Source organism: Platalea leucorodia, assembly GCF_965183815.1.
Source record: "Platalea leucorodia genome assembly, contig: HAP1_HAP1_SCAFFOLD_119, whole genome shotgun sequence".
Classification (NCBI taxonomy): Eukaryota; Metazoa; Chordata; class Aves; order Pelecaniformes; family Threskiornithidae; genus Platalea; species Platalea leucorodia.
The window spans coordinates 293,134-310,000 of record NW_028121416.1 but is presented as its reverse complement, the minus strand read 5'-3'; the positions used below and the strand labels follow the sequence as shown (position 1 = coordinate 310,000).

At 53.9% G+C, this 16,867-nt stretch overlaps 1 protein-coding gene across 1 annotated transcript in view; it reads left to right on the top strand.

Moving 5' to 3' along the window:
- Positions 1-6,407: 6,407 nt before the first annotated feature.
- The window catches only part of LOC309603526 (olfactory receptor 14A16-like), a gene marked incomplete at both ends in the record, with an annotated part of 35,404 nt that continues 24,944 nt past the window's right edge, over positions 6,408-16,867 (top strand). Inside the window, one exon of the mRNA XM_082338350.1 lies at positions 6,408-6,522. Coding sequence (XP_082194476.1) covers positions 6,408-6,522 — 115 coding nt within the window. The remainder of the gene's footprint in view (positions 6,523-16,867) is intronic.

The window sequence follows — 16,867 nt, the reverse complement described above, 5'->3', positions numbered from 1 at the left end:
GGAGAAGGTGGAGGAGTAGGAGGAGGGAGGAGGAGGATTTCTTCCATGTGATGCCAGGGACCTCAGACTTCCATTTTATTCTATTTTGACACGGAGGATCCCATTTCTTTGGGTCACCAAGAGACAGAAATCTGCAGTCATTAAAACGTTCTGCTGCCCCAGCCGCTGCCATGCATCGAGAGCTGGGGTTGGGGGCGGCGGGGGGCCAGGCCGGCACCGGGTCCCCATGGTCCCGCCTGGGCCATGGCAGCTCTGTGGGGAATGCGGGGCCATGGGAATGCTCGAACAACTGCAGGATGCACTTCAGGAAGAGTGGCCTCTGCAGCAGCAGTTCGTTTTGGAGGCAGAGGACACAGGCGGCCTGGTCACCATCAGTCTCCAGCTCCCGTGCATCCTGGGCCTCACACCTTTGCTGCTGGTTGGTCACCACTTCTGCCAGTTTTGGTGCTGCCCGAGCTTCCTCCCTAGCTCCGTCGCCAAATGCTCTCTCCTGATGGTTAACTTGGTCTTTCCTTCAAGTCGTGTTCTCAGACTTCATGGGCGCTGCGTTTTTTCAACTGGTCCCACTCTGTCTTTTGCCAACGTGGTAGCTTCTTCTTTCTCCTCGTCCTTCACGGTAGATGAGCCACCATATTTTACATCCCGTTTGCTGGAAGTAAAGATTGAAAAAATCCACGTGTAAGGTTGACAAGCGGTGAAAAAGAACGGCTCGCACTCTGTTAGGTGAATCTAAGCAGGTAAGGAATATATCGAACGTTGGCCCTTGATAAACTACAATCTTCTCAGGAAATTGTATAGTGTCTGTTACGAAGATGGGTTTTAATGAATTCTCTAGTGAGAGCAGGGATTTTAAATCCTTTTCACCATTCCTCTGTAGCTTGAAGATCTTTTTTTACACTACAAATGCAATGAGGAAAGCTTTTAAAAAATTCTTAGCGAAGGGCAAGCAAGAATAGTGAGAGTTGTTAGCAGGTAAACCGAAATAAGAGGTTCCAACTTTTTCTCATGCCATGGATTGGGGTTTTTCTGAGGGACCGGTGTGGGTGTGGGTTTTTTGTCGTGATTGTTGCTGGGTTTGGGAGGTTTTATAGTCCAGACGTTATGCAAGGTGTTACCACGCTCCCCAAAGGAGATGCATCTGTAAGAGACTGAAGTGTTAAGAACAATTGTCTCAAAGCTTGCTTGTGTGTGTTTATCTGATAAGACCGGACAGTAGACCACTCTTTTGTGTGACAAGACCCGAGGGCAGACCACTCTTTGGCTTATCAAGTACCACCATCTGGCAAGGAAACCTGTGCAAACTTGGTGAAGCAGCAGGCCATTCCTTGGCTTATCAGGTAGCACCATCTGGCAAGGAAACCTGTGCAAACTTGCTGAAGCAGCAGGCCATTCCTTGGCTTATCGGGCACCACCAAGAATAGGACACCAACTGGTATTCGGTCAGGCCGCTTGCCCCACCAGTAGATGTGCATGTGTTGGGTACGTAATGTTGCCCTGGGTAACCAAACGGAAACGAGAGGGCAAACTCCCTCTCCAACACCAGATAAAAGATGGCACAACGACACCTGAGTGTGGCCATCCACCACCAAAAAAATGAAGACAGGACCAACGGGACGCCGCTGGATCCATGGTGGTGACTATCCTTTGCTTATCTCTCTGAATGCTTGCTTAATTTCCTCCTAATATTTCCTGCCTTTCCTATCGCTTTACTCTTTTATATTTACCCAATAAAACGTCTGATTGGCGGCATATGACCTCGTTTGTGTCTTAATTTCGCCCTTGGGATCATTACAAACCTTCCCTGAGCCTGACAATCAGACCGGGAATTAACACGTCCTTAAAGGCCTCTCAGCTTTCGTAGATTTTTCCCTCTCAGGGCTTCCTCTCCATGGGATCTCCTACTACCAGAGCCCTGAGCAGGGCAATGTCTGCTTCTCTCACAGAGAGATCCGAAACCTGAGCTCTGCTGGTCTCCTGCCTTACATCCCTTGGGAACTGGGACGCAACATTTTCATGGTCATCACAGCCAAGGCTGACACTTCAACATCCCTGACCGGCCCTGACTCACCCTCTTGGCCAGCTTGGCAGCTGGGAAAAGAAGTTGACCCCAAGACTCTCCAGGACCCCATGGGACTGTTTGCACCCAAGCACTTTGCCCATCCAGTGAGTGCAACTGTCGCTGATATGGGGACTTCCTCAGGCTGCCTACAGAAGACTTTGTCCACTTCCTCACCCTGACTGAGTGGGTCTAACTCCCACCTTCATGTCACCTTCACTGGTTTCTCCTCTGTTCCTCACCCACAAACACTCACGCAGCCTGTCTTCTGCCCCACCATACATTCAACCTGCCCCATCCTTCATAGAGGGCATGTCCCGGTCTCATTCTCTCACCTTCCCCAACCACCTCCAGTGTCTCCTAAAGAGCCTGTATCTATCCATCACAGTACCCAAAGCTGTGCAACCTCTCCCACCACGTCACCGCCGTGGTTCCCTCAGAAGCTCTGTGATGGAATAAAGGGCTCCAGATGCTCCTGCCTGTGTCCCAGGCTGAGGGCCTTGGTGCACACTCCGGTTGCAGCAGCTCAGCAAAGGCTTCTCATGGAGAAAACTGGAACCAAGCACCCAGGACCCCGCATATCCAAAGGCTTTGCTTCAGAACAAAGGTGTGCTGGGAAGGATGGCAGGTGGCAATGTAATGATGAAATGAGGTGCTCATGAAGACAACAAACCCTGCAGTCCCCAAGGGAGAGAAATGCAGGCCTGGGCCATGATGGCCTTGCAAGAGAGAAGTTTGCTGCCTGAGCTGGCTCGGCAGCACCTTGTGCCAATCTCCAGGAACACAAGGTACCCCTGAGAAAGTCCCTAGGTGAGGTAAGCCTGCACTCCAGCCTTTATGATGCCATTTAAAACAGAGCCTTGAAATAACGTGAGTGCCTTCACTGCAGGGATGTGCATGTGCCTGAATTTTGCAGTGAGCTGAGCTCTAGGGAGTGGAGTGGATGGTGCTGCAAGACAGATCTGACCCTCCTTCTCGTGCACTCCTCCTCTTGGTCAGCTGAAAGTCCAGCAGCTGCCATGGAAATGTGAATCTGACATGTTCAGATGCCCTAAACATTGGGTGTAATGTGAGGTGACCAAGGCACCCTCCCCACCAGCCCCACAGCTGATGCTCAGGCAGGTGTGGGTGTCCCAGGTATGCTCCATCAGAGCTTACAGACACATCCACAAGTCTTGGACCACCCCTGGCACCTCAAATGCCACCAGGAGTTTGTGTGAGAGCAGCTGACTGCCACCCCCCCATCCCCATGGAAGCAAGAGGAATCCCAGGTGCTGTGGGTCTGTGGGGTGCATGGGGGAGAGCTGAACCCCACTGCAGTCTCTGGTGAGGAGAAACCTTATGGGCTCTGCTGAATCCCTGTCCTGCGCTGGGGGGGGGGAAATGATCTGTTCTTGTCACTGCCAAGGTGTCCCGCCTGGGAATGTGATGGGGAGAGGGGTAAAGGGACGGGAACATTTACACCTCTCGTAGACCCCCACGCCATGTTTGGGAAAATGCCACTTCTAAAATGCATCTCTCCAGCATTCAGAGAGGGACAGGCAGTGATGACATCAGTCTGTGTCAGCCCTCGCTCCCCAGGAGAGACCCTGCTGCCTCTCAGGCGCTGTCAGCCCTTAGAGCCCCAGGGACACCTGGAGGGAGCCCAGAGGGGCAGAGAAAGTGGTGCCTTGGGCTGGGCCTCTGCTGCTGAGCTGGGCTGGGCTCCTGGGATGCAGGGAGCTGCTGGCAAGTGGGCAGCACTGCAGAGAGACAGCTCTGCCCAGGAGCAGCTCCTCTGCAAAGGGCAGCAGGGCTGAGGGCACTGCCTGCAGGCACTGAGAGGAGAGGAGTGAGGCAGAGAGAGGTGAAAGGCAACCAGGAGTGGGAGGATGCCGAGAGCTCATTGTAGGACAAATCTTCCCTGCCCTTGACACGGTAAGTCCCTAGAAGCAGGGCATTGCATCTGCAGATCATTGTGGGATCTCCAAAAGCTGCTACATCCCACAGCCTGTGGGATCTTTAAGGAGGATTCTCACAGCTTCTCTACTGCAGAGGAGGAAGACATGTTCCAGAGCAGGTTTTCCCTGCTGCACCATCAGAGGAACAGGGCATGATGGCTGCCTTCCTCCGGGGATGACTGCAAGGATGTTAAGCCGGGTGCACAGCCAGGGATGCCCAGGGCTGTCCTTCAGAGCAGGGTGCCTGTGCCCCAGCGGTCTGTGTGCCAGGGTCAGTGCTCAGCCTGCCCGGGGAGCTCCGAACGGCGCTGTGGGGAGAATCTGTGGGTGGAAGAAGGGACCTGTGGTAGAGCAGGGTCCTTCTGCTGTCGAGAGAGTGCTGCATGGGTCAGGGCTGCTCACAGCTCCAGTTCAGCCCCAGAATATTTCCTAAGGGATGTTTCAAGGAGGAGGTCCTGGCAGGGATTACGATAAAGATAATGAAGATTTCCTCACTTTGTGTTTTCAGTTTCCTGTTTGGAGTGGGGGGGTAGTGGAAAATGGATGGATGGAAAAGGAGCTGGCAACTTTGAAGAAGTCATGGAGACTGCTGAGCGAGTGATCACTAAGTCTGATAGGAGCCTCCTAAAGTGCCCTCAGCCACTTCTCTGACAAAGGACAGCACCAGCATCACCTCTGCTGGACCCATCAGGGTTCTTCTGACCTGCCCTTTTCCACCTGCAAACAGGAACATGCACCCAGCCAGTGCCCTGCAAACAGGCAGGTTTCTGTGGGGCCAGGGTGAGCGCACAGAGGTTGGGAGGGGGTCTGTGATTGCTGACAGGGAAAAGACAGGGGGCAGGGAAACACCTCCCAGCAGGAAAACCTGCAGGCAGCAGGAATATGCTCTGGGAATGAGAGGAAAATAAACCCAGAAATGTTATGGGAGGGAGAATTCAGAAACCTCCATATGATCCCCCCCAATGCAGACGCCTTCCTCTGAGCAAGCCCCCTTGCCTCCTCTCCCACCCACCAAAGCCTCTGCCCTCAGGGCTGGGGGCTCCAAGGCGTGAACCACCTCCTCTGCAGCCAGAGCTCCAGCAGAGCCGTGGTGCAGCTCTGCAGCCACGGGCCCAGTTCCCTCTGCAGAGCGCAGGGGCTGAGAGCAGCTGCGCGGCAATGGTGGTGTCTGGGAGGTGGCGTGCACAGCTGGGGAAGGGGAACGCTGTCTGAGTGCCCCAATGCCTCTGCTCTGGCCTCTCTCAGCCACACCCTCACTGTGTTTTGCCTTGTTTCTCCACTGGTCTGTGTTATTGCTGTTGTTATTCCATTCTTGCTGCCAGGCTCTCTGGGGATGGGAGTTTCAGCTGCAAAGTCACACACTGATTTTGTGGGTCCTTTCATGCAGGTGTGTCCCAGCTTTCATCTCACCTGTGGGGCTGTGGGCGATGAGGTCTATGGGGCTGGAGAACAAGCTGGTTTTCCCTGAATCAGATGCTATCGTTAGGACACTTGGCTGTGTCCTTGGGGTTTCCTTCCAGGCTGTGAGTTGCCGTCCAGAATGTGAACCTGTTCCCTAGCACCCTTTTGTTATCTGAAAGCCCCATGCAGAAGTGTAGAGATGCTACAAAGGAAGAAATGCTGTTGAGCTGGTGAAATGAGTCATGTGTGTCCTTGGCTAAAAGTGGGGTGCTGAGACCTTGAGAAAGGGTGAGACATTTAGCGGTCTGCACTGGATCCCTCTGCTCTCAGTAGTGTCTGGTTGTTTTTCAGGGTAGCAAAACAGTGTGATCACCCTCCATCTCATGAAGAACAAGGCCATGGCAGCTCAGAACAAGTTGGAGGGACAGACAAGCTCCCCTCACTCTGCACTAAGCCACAGGCACTCCTCTTGCCTTGCAGGACTCGCGCTGATCTTCCTGAGTACAGCAGAAATGCTGAGGCTTTCTGAAATCCAAGAAAACTCACCAGGTGAGATGGGGGGAGCTCTAAAACCCCCAAACCTTTCAAACTGCCTTCTGCTATCCCCATTCCTTAGTACTGAGATTGCAGATGTTGACAAAGCCTTCTGCACTAGGAGCAGTTTCATCTTACGAAGTCGAACACCAGAACTGACACTTACCAACACTCTTCCCATGAACCCACTGCTGCAGTGCAGGGGTGACTCCTCAGCAGCCAGTGGGCAGAGGCCCTGCTCCTCATGGCATGCTCAGCCAGTGTGAGGCAGAGGCCCTGCTCCCCACACTATGCTCAGCCAGGGCAGCAGCCACTGAGCTGAAGGAAGGTCTCCTGGAAAAGGAGTAGGCGGGGGGGGGCAGAGTGAAGCAGGGTGATGAATTAGGAAAAAGGCTTTGATTTTGCTCAGAGAAGTCTCCACTAGGTCTTCATTGACTCTTCCTCTAAGAAAAGGACCCCATGAACAGAGGTAGCAGATGTCCAACATCAGCTCCACCACCGAGTTCCTCCTGCTGGCATTCATGGACACACGGGAGCTGCAGCTCTTGCACTTCTGGCTCTTCCTGGGCATCTACCTGGCTGCCCTCCTGGGCAACGGCCTCATCATCACCGCCACAGCCTGTGACTACCACCTCCACACCCCCATGTACTTCTTCCTCCTCAACCTTTCTTTACTTGACCTGGGCTCCATCTCCACCACTGTCCCCAGATCCATGGCCAATTCCCTCTGGAACACCAGGGACATCTCCTACGTTGGATGTTCTGTCCAGATCTTTCTGTTTGCCTTCTTGGTAGAAGCAGAGTATTGCCTTCTCACCATCATGGCCTACAACTGCTACGTTGCCATCTGCAAACCCCTGCACTATGGGACCCTCCTGGGCAGCAGAGCTTGTGTCCACATGGCAGCAGCTGCCTGGGGCACTGGGTTTCTCAATGGTCTCCTGCACACTGCCAATACATTTTCACTCCCTCTCTGCCAAGGCAAGGCTGTGGACCAGTTCTTCTGTGAAATCCCCCACATCCTCAAGCTCTCCTGCTCACATTCCTACCTCAGGGAGGCTGGGCTTCTTGTGGTTAGTGTGTTTGTGGCGTTTGTGTCCTTTGTTTTCATCGTGCTGTCCAAGTGCAGATCTTCAGGGCCGCGCTGAGGATGCCCTCTGAGCAGGGACGCCACAAAGCCTTTTCCACGTGCCTCCCTCACCTGGCCATGGTCTCCCTGTTTATCAGCACTGCCATATTTACTTACCTGAAGCCCCCCCCCATCTCCTCCCCATCTCTGGACTTGGTAACGGCACTGCTGTACTTGGTGGTGCCTCCAGCAGTGAACCCTCTCATCTACAGCATGAGGAACCAGGAGCTCAAGGAGGCACTGAAGAAGCTCATTCAATCCGTAGTCTTTCAGCAGCAATAAGCTGCCCGTGTCTCTTCACAAGTGATTTCCAATGTATTTGGGGAATCTCCTGTGCTTTGGGCATTTTATCTGTGATAATTCTGTTTCTCTAGGAATGTCTGCATGCACTCCGCTTCTCCAGAGGCATGAACCCAGTCTGTCTATGCGCGCATGTCTGTCCTGATGGTACAGTGGCCTCCCATGTCACATCTCTATAATAAAAGGGGATTTCCTTAGTGCCGGTGTCTGGAGGTTGGGCTCTTCTTCCAAAGCTGAGCTCAGGAACAGGCTGAGGAAGTTGCCCCCCACAAGGCCGTGCTGTTGTGCTGGTGTTCTCCATGGGCTGAGGGAAGGAGGGCATGGGGCGATGTGTTAGGAATGGGACTGGAGGGAGATTTCACTGGTGCCCTCCCTATTTGTCCACTTGCAGCACTCTCTACTCTCCACAGGTTTATGGGTGAATTTGGCTGCATGGCCATTTTTGCCTCCTCCTGCTGGGCTCAGGGCCTGTACTGGGGGAACGGCCAGCCCTGCTTGACCTCTCTCCTTGTCCAGACCCTGGCAGACCCCGGGGCAGGGCAATCTGCAAAATCTTACATGGGGTGCAGATAGGGCTGGGTAGGTTCCAGGACCTGGGGGAGGCTGTCTCAAGTAGGAGGAACAGAAGGGGGACAGGGCACAAAGGGATGTCATGGAGATCATGCAAGAGAAACTGTTCCTCGCACGGAATACACCCTTTGCCCCGCAGTGCCAACAGAGCACTGACAGGGGGCACGAAGCAGCTGCCAGGGGGTGACCACCTGGAGTTGGGGGCTGCAAGAAAAGTCAGGAGCAAAGAGAAGAGCATCAATTGCTGTGTTAGAGACCAAGGCTGAACAAGGCAAATGCAGGGCTGCTGCTGAACAATAACAGTGATCTAATAATCAGGAGCCAGCAATGGGGCTGAGGGACTCAAGGCCTTCTTTGCCTGAGTCATTAGTGAAAAGGTCTCCCAGGCCTCTGTGCTCAGTGAAGAGGTTCAAGGAGGAGAGCGCATATTCGCAGGAACCTCATGAAATGCCGCAAGGACAAATGCCAGTTTCTGCCCCTGCAGGGGACTCACCCTGGCAATGGCACAGTCTGGGGGCTGCCTGGCTGGGAGCAGCCCTGTGGGAAAGGTCTTGGTGGTCAGCAAGCTGGACAGGAGGCGGTCATGAGCCCTGGCAGCAAGGGAGGCAGCCAGCATCCTGGGCTGTGTGATCAGGAGCATGGCCAGGAGATGGAGGGAAGGGATTCTCTGGAATATTCTGTCCAGGTTTCAGATCCTCAATTCTGGGATGATATTGGCAAGCTGTAGTGGGTTTAACAAAGGGCCTGCAGGACAGGCAGGGATTGAAGCACTTTGCTGGTGAGGAGAGGCTGAGGGAGCTGGGCTTGTCCAGCCTTGAGAAGAGAAGGCTGAGGGGGACCTCAGCCCAGCCTGCTAGTGACTTCAAGGAGGTCATGGGGAATACAGAGCCAGGCTCTTAATGATGGTGCATATTGGGAGGAAAATACCACTGAGCATTCAGCCTGGAGATAAGGAAAATGTTTTTCACCATGAAGCTGAGCTCCTCATTCCTGGGCTCTTCTTCCCAAGTGAAACCCCTCCAAGGTGATGTGCCAAGTGTGGATCTGAGGCTAATTTGGCCTGAGGTACTCTCCTGACAGTGAGGGACACAAATCAAAGCAAGATTCAATTACTTGGACCTCCAGTGCTGTCCAAAAAGGCCTTGCACAGGCATGGAAGAGGCTGAGGATCTCATTCCCTCATTTCCCCACCCCTTGCCTGGTAAGATCTGCCCCCAAGTCTCCCTGGCCCTTGAGTCCCCCAGCAGCCTCTGGGGTAGCAAAGCTTCAGCCATGTGAGAGCAGGCTGCAGCTGGGGAGCACTAGTGCCAGCTGGACACAGGCAAGTGCCTGGGAGCAGAGGGGATGCACCCAAGGGGGCTGGGGGAAATGGCTGCTGTCATTGCAAGGCTGCTGCCCTTTGGCTTTGAAATGTCATGGTGGCTGGGGGGAACATAAGGATCCTTGTTAGAAAGTCCAACTGATGGCCAGTTTCTAGAGGCGTCCCTCCCAGAGAAGTGCTGGGGCCAATGCTGTCTGACATCTTTAGTGGTGGCCTGGACAATGGGACAGAGTTCACCCTCGACGTGTTTGTGGACGACACATAACTGGGGGGAGCCCTCCATTGAGTCGGGGGCAGGGAGGGGAACTGGATGATGCCCAGAAATATCTCCCACATTGAATTACTCAATCAATCTTTACCTGGAGTTCTCTGTAAAGACAAACGAGGTACAGGAAGGAGAAAGGGCAGAGAGGCTGAAGAAGAGATGGGAAATAGGTCACTATAGATAGAGTAGTTTTTCAGAAGAAAATTTCTCCACTGAGAGCACTGGTAGGAAATGTATTTTGATGAACAGCTGCATATAAATATGCTGGCAGAGGGGAAGTAATGTACTGTGCTCATGTGGTCCTCCCAAATACAAAAATGAAAAGAGGAAAACAGTATTACCACTCAGCCAAAATACCTGACATTCTGCAAATGAAGATTCTTTTCAGCTGTTGCCTAGAATAAGTTTTAAGTAGGTTTCAACTGAAGACTAAGACCTACGTTCAGGTCTGGATTCATTTGCCCACATGCAGAGGCTGTTGCTGTCTGAGCTGCCCCAGGGTTACAGATGTACCCATAAGGTGCTTGGAAATGTGACCCAGGGCTCCCTTCTGGAGCATTAGTTGGTCACCAGGAAATCTCCAGGCATCTCGGTTGAGACATCTTCTGTCTCTCCATTTACTGCAAAGGGAAGCCTAGGCAACTCGATTAGAGGTAGACACCTGCGTTGAGGTGTTTGGTGTTGGGTAAGGACAATCTTGTCCCTTTCTGCACCTAAAATAGGGTGACAATTCACGCACCGCGGAGGGAATGTGAAGGGAGTGTGTCTTGCTGATTTCGGGACTCCTTCCAGAAGTGCTGGTAACACAAATATGTTGGCCATGCAGAAAGAGAGCGTTTCTCTGAAGACGGTCACCCTTCTTCTCTGGAACGGTTGAGAGAGCTCAGCCCCTCAGAGTGTGACCGGCTGTGTGAAAGGGCGAGCAGTGGCAAGGCCAGTCCTGGGCAGGGAGTGTTTGAGGGCACTGAACTCCATGTGAGACACAAACATACTGGTTTTAATGTTATAGGCCTGATTACGACAGAACAATTCAGAAAATGTCAAAAAAATAAAATGAAGCAACGAAGAAATTAAGGAAACAATTTAAAGGGAAGGAAATGTTCTACTTCTGTGGTGGGTTGACGCTGGTTGGATGCCAGGTGCCTGCCAAGCCACTGTATCAGTCCCCCTCCTCAGCTGGACAGGGGGAGAAAAATATGACAAAAGGCTCGTGGGTCAAGATAAGGACAGCGAGATCACAATCAATTCCTGTCATGAGCAAAACAGACTCAACTCAAGGAAATTAATTTCATTTATTGCCAGTCAAAAGTCAGAGTAAGATAATGAGACAAAAGAACAATCTTAAAACACCTTCCCCCTACCCCTTCCTTCTTCCTGGGCTCAGCTTCCCTCCCGATTTTCTCTACCTCCTCTCCTGCGAGCGGTGCAGGGGGACAGGGAATGGGGGTTGTGGTCAGTTCACCACACGTTGTCTTTGCTGCTCCTTCATCCTCAGGGGGAGGACTCCTCACACTCTTCCCCTGCTCCAGCATGGGGTCCCTGCCATGGGAGACAGTTCTCCACGAACTGGTCACACAGCTCAGCTAACATTGGTGGTGTCCTCTCCTGGGCACTTTGCAGACCAGCCCAGACCTTTCCTGGCTCTTCCCATCTCCCCTGCCCTCTCACCAGCCCAGCCCCACAGAGCAGCCCAGCCTGGGCTGGCCCCACGGCAGTGCCCCCCACAGCCCACAGCCCCAGCCCCTCTGAAGGGAGCAGAGACGGGTCAGCCTCCCCATCAGCCTCAGGGCTGGAGGCTCACCCTGGCATGAGGAAATGGAGGTTAGGGAAACTGCAGGAAGCATGGTCTCTGGTCCAGGAGATGCCACAGACTGACCATGCCCCATCTTTGCCAGTCCCCCTTCCCACGCCAGCACAAGAGTCCTGGCCAGGGCACAGAGCAGCGTGCCCCAAGTGGATGCCTGCAGAAAGAGGTTTCTCTTTCTTATGGATTCCCCCCTGCAGGCGCAGAAATGCTCCCTTGCTCTTTTTCCTGGCCACCCCTTTCCCCTGGCCAACTTGTCTTGGTTCCCACCCAACGCTCTCCACAGGCCCCTGAGCTGGCAGTGCTGCTCTGAAGAGACCAGGTCCTGCTGTTGTCCACAGCCATGGCTCCAGGGAAGCAGCAGCCCCAACGTGAAGGTGGCAGAAAGGATCTGCCCACTGAGGCAGTGAGGGGCAGCCCCGAGGTCCACAAGTGCCTGCTCCTCCATGTGGCAGCTGGGCTCGTGGCTCCTTGACCGCTCTTGTATGCTGGGGCTGCACCCCCAGCTCCAGAGGAGTTGTACGAGATGGGAGCAGAGTCAAAGAATTTTCTGCTGGTTTCTTTATTGTGTTTCCCTAGACAGGGAGCCTGGCTCCATATCTATGTGGGGTCTTTTGCGTCAGAAAAAACGGGCAGGTGGGTAATAACAATATTACTTAAGTGGAAGTAATATATGACATAAAATAAACAAAACCAAGAAATATATGATCACGCGAGCTTTTCCTGAGGATGATGGCCACCTTACTGATGCTGCAGTAGTCTGTGTTCAAAGAGTTTCCGCAGGGCCTCTTTGATGTCTGTGTTCCTCATGCTGTAGATGAGGGGGTTCACTGCTGGAGGCACCACTGAGTAAAGAACTGCCACCACCAGATCCAGGGATGGGGAGGAGATGGAGAGGGGGGCTTCAGGTAGGCAAAAGTCAAGTGCTGACAAACAGGGAGACCTGAAAAAATTCCCCCGTTGCCCCATTGCTCTCAGTGTAAACCTGGGTCAGTGCTCCCATCTAGGAGGGCTGCTCTGTCCATCAGCCTGGTGCCCAGCTGCTCTGTGCTTGCAGCTGGAGGAGGACTGCACACAGAGGTTGCTCCAGAAAAGCCACTGGACTGTCCTGGGAGCAGAGGGGTCCTGTTCAAGGTGCAGATTTCAAAACACCTCTCCTTTCCAGCACAGCTCTGCAGAGTATGATGGAGAGCACAGGACAAGGATGCTGATTGGCATGGGCAGATCAGGTGCTCTCAGACATCACCAAGGTCCTACAGGAGAGCTGTGCCCTTCTGGAGTGATGCTCACAGCCCCGCAGGACTCCCTGTCCAGCATGATCAGGTGTCTGAAGGTGATGAGTGCTAAGGGAAGCAGTGTCTCAGGCCTGGAAAACTAAGAGAGGGATTGGGCACCTTGGTCCCATGGACACACCTCCAGGGCAGCGCCCTCCAGGTCAGGGCCAGAGCAGGCACTCAGCACCCCCACCCCTTGCCCCACACCACCACTGTTACTGCCAGAGACCCCAAGAGCAGGAAGAAGAGCAGCACAAGCAGGTGGAGAAACAAAGGAAAACCCTGTGACTCTCCTCCTAAGGGAAGCAAGGAGAGGAGAGGCAGCCAGGCACTCAGGAAAGCCTTCTCCTCACCCAGCAGAGCTCAGCACCTCCCGGTTAGCAAAAGCCCCGGGCAGTCGCTCTCAGCCCCTTTGCCCTGCAGAGGGAAGCGGCCCCGTGTCACGGGAGAAGCCCCTCTGCTGTGCCAGAGCTCTGGCTGCAGAGGAGGCAACTCCTGCCCTGGACCACACAGCCTTGAGGGCAGAGGCTGTGCTGGGTGGGAGACGAGAGCAGGGGTCTTGCTTAGAGGAAGGTGTCTGCATTGGAGAGGATGACAGGGAGCTTTCCAAAGGCTCCCTCCCATGACATTGCTGGTTGGAGTTTCCTACAACACTCTGCCCATGTGTTTGCAGCCTGGAGCTATCCCTGGTGGGAACTGTTTTCCCCCTGTCAGGGATCACAGACCCCATCACCAACTCCTGTCTGCTCAGCTCTGACCTGAAGAAACCTCCCCATTCCAGGCACTCTCTAGAGGTACTCCCCGTTTGCAGGCAGTGAGGAGCAGGTCAGAGAAACCCTGCTGAGGACAGCAAAGGTGATGCTGCTGCTCTCTGGAGGTAGAGGAGGGGATGGAAGCAGTTGACTTGCCTCCCACCAGACCTACTGATCTCTCAGGGTGGCAGCTCAGGACTCTCAGTCTGCCTCTCCAAAGGTAGCAGCGCCTTTCCCCTTTTCCTGAAACAGCAGGAAACTGAAAGCATAGCCTCAGAAAAGCTCTTTACCTTCAAGGGATCCCCTGCCACGGTCTTCCTCTGGAAATGTCCCCCTGAAATGCCCTGGGCAGCTCTGGCTGCACACCCTGCCTTCACCCCTTCCCCCTTGTCTACCATGACCCCTGGGCTGGGAGGCCTCCTGACAGATCCCGTAGGCTGGAGGCTATGAACGCTTTAGGAGACCCTTCCAGGAACGGCAGCTGCATTGCCCTGCCCCAAGAGACTTACCGTGACAAGGGCTGGAAAGATTTCTTCCCTTGCAGCTCGCCTCTCTCCTCCCACTTCAGCCTGCCTTTAATCTCTCTCTGCCCTACGCCTTTTCCCAGAGCCCTGCTGCGCTTGGCAGAGGAGTTGCTCCTTGGCAGAGCTGTCTCTCTGCACTGCTGCCTGCTTCCCATGAGCTCCCTCCATCCCAGGAGCCTGTCTTAGCCCAGGAGGAGAGGACCTGCCCAAGACGTCACTTGCTCTGCCCCCCACCCCACTCGGCGCTCCCTCCAGGTGTCCCTGGGGCTCTCCAGGAACCTCCTTGGGAAGAGACTGAAGGAATCACCCATGTTGCCTGTCTCACCTCCGCAGAGACGTTTCTTTGCAGCAGTGCCCTTTCTCCTCTCCGAGACACAGTTAGGTCTGAGAATCCCCCTTCCTTGGCCCATCATGAGACAGGACACCTGGGCAGTGGCAGGGAGGCATCTCCTTTACCCATGCTGAGAGAAGGCAATCAGCTGAGGCAATGGAGGCATCTCCTCCTGGAGTTGTAGTCCTGGGGCTGGAAGGGACCTCAGCTCCCTCCTTTGCCTGCCACAAACCCACAGGAGGTGAAATTCCTCTTGCTTCAGTCATGCTGTCTGCTAAAAATAGGTACCTGCACTCCTTTTCTGTGGTCCCATGGTCACTGATGGCATCATCCTGCAGCCTGGTGAGGATGCCAGGTGAAATGACGGCAGATGCCCACATTTAGGACATCACCCCCTGTCCCTACTCACGCTGTTCAGGGCCACCTAGAGACGTGTCCAGCTGACCAAATGGAGTTCTGTGCCAGAGGGAGAGGGAAGTCTTTTTCTTTCTCCCCTCCTTTAGCTGTATTGACTAGCTGTCCGTTGCCTGTAACAAGAGTTGTCTCACACAGCCCCATGGAGCCTAACCTAATTCAGGGCAGCTGCTCATTGAATGGCCAAATACAGGCCTGTAGGGCTCTGTGAGACGCCAAGGCTCTCCACCAAAACTGCGTGTGGCTGGCAGGGACAGCACAGGACCTGCAGGGAAGCCATGTCCCCTCCGAGCGGGTGCGTGACAGACACCTCAGGCGGCATCTCGGATTCCTTCGGTGCTTGTGTGCAAGTGACTGATTGCCACCCCTGCAGTGAGGCCAGCCCTGTCCCATCTCTTATCCAGGAGATGCAAAGCACCGCATGATAAGAAGCACATTGCACTGGGCTCTCCACTTGTGGGCCTATGTTCTCAGCTTCTCCTTGTTCTCCTCTGCCCCATCCTTTACTCACCCTCTTGACGATACAGTCTTCAAAGAGCCCAGTGAATTTCGAGTGGGCGTAGATCACAGGATGTCCACACCCAAGGACGCTTTCAGCAGCACCTTGTCCTTCCAGGAGATCAGTGCCTCTCTCCACCAAAGGCCCTCCGGGGCTGCAGGGACACCACAGGCAGCAATGGCCTCTCCTGCCAGGGCTGCCCAGCCCAGCCCTGTTGCTCTCGGACCTTGGGGACAGCAGGCATTGCTCTCTTTTGGGGCACCTCAAGTCTTTCTTACAATGCCGTCTGCCATCCGCTCCAGCATGTCTCTGCCATGCAGCAAAGCTTTTGCGTACATGGGCTCTTGGGTGCTTGGTGTCCCTGTTCAGCATGACAAGGGTGAGGCTGGCCTGGAGCCACAACTCAGGGGCTGCAGCCCAGATGTGCAACACTCTCCTCTGACTGGGAACAGCCAGGAGGAGCTGGAGCCCCGAGGTCTGTCACAAGCTGTGACTTCTGAGGCACAGTGGGACACCTCCCACAGCTGGTGTGCTGCTATGGATGGATACAGGTTCTTCACGAGGCACAGGCTGGGAGCACCAGAAGAGGAATACTTTCTGTGTGAAGGAGTTGCTTGGATGTATGGAGCTCCTTGCTGGGAAAGTCAACAGGTTGGGTGAGTCCTTGTGGGTGAGGATCGGAGGAGAGGCTGGTTAGGGCGACATTGTGGTGGGAGATAAGGAACTGGTGATCAAGGGGAGGAGGTGGACAGGCTCTTACTTAAGCAACTCCAGGAGGTCTCCAGATCAGTGACATGGGGCTCTTTCTGGGAACTTTAATGACCCTGACATTCATTGGAGGGGGAACACAGCACTGTGAAAACAGCCCAATAGGTTTCTGGAGGGTGTTGGAGCAATTTCTTTGCAAAGCCACCAGCTGGACCAACAGAGATGATGCTCACCTGGATCAGGTCCTTGCAAACCAAGAAGAGTGGTCAGGGACCTGAACACCAGGGTCATCCTTGACTGTAGAGGCCATGAAATAGGGGGGTGCAGCTCTTGAGCAGCCTGAGAAGGGAGAGGAGCAGAGTGCAGGTGTCAGACCCCAGAGGGGAAGACTTTGGCCTGTTCAGGGGGCTTTTAGTGGGCATCCCATAGGCAGCAGTGAAGGGCAGCATGACTCAGTACAGCTGGTCTTTATTGAGAGAATCACTCACAAAGAGCAGCAGTGAGTACATAGCTGACAAGACCAGCTTGGGTGAAGAGGGAACTTCTTGGAAGAGGAAGCTCCATAGGTAATGGAAGCAGAGAAGAGGTGGGTGCAGAGACTCACTTCAGAAGGAGGAATTTAGAAATAGGAGTGCCTTTTTTTTTTTTAAGAACAATTTTGGAAACCAGGGTGTGTTGAGTTACAGGAGCACAGATGCCTGGTGCCACCCTCCATCTGCAGTTTCCATTGGAGGGTCCAGGTCTCCCACAGCCCCTTGTGGTCACTCCCAGTCCCAGGTGAGTGTATCAGGCACACCAGGACCTCCTGAAGTGGCACTGGAGGCTTCTGGTCAGGAACTGAGCTCGGCCTGCAAAGATGAGGACATTTTCTCAACATTTATGTAGTATAGGAACATTTTCATCAGCTGAAATGTTTGAATACTTTTCAGAGAGAGAGAATGTTTTCCTGTGCTGCCATCATGAAACTCTCCAGGATGTGTACTGCTCTCGGGAGAAGAAACCTTGATCTTCCCGGCACTTGCTTGGCCACTGCTCTGTCCAGTAT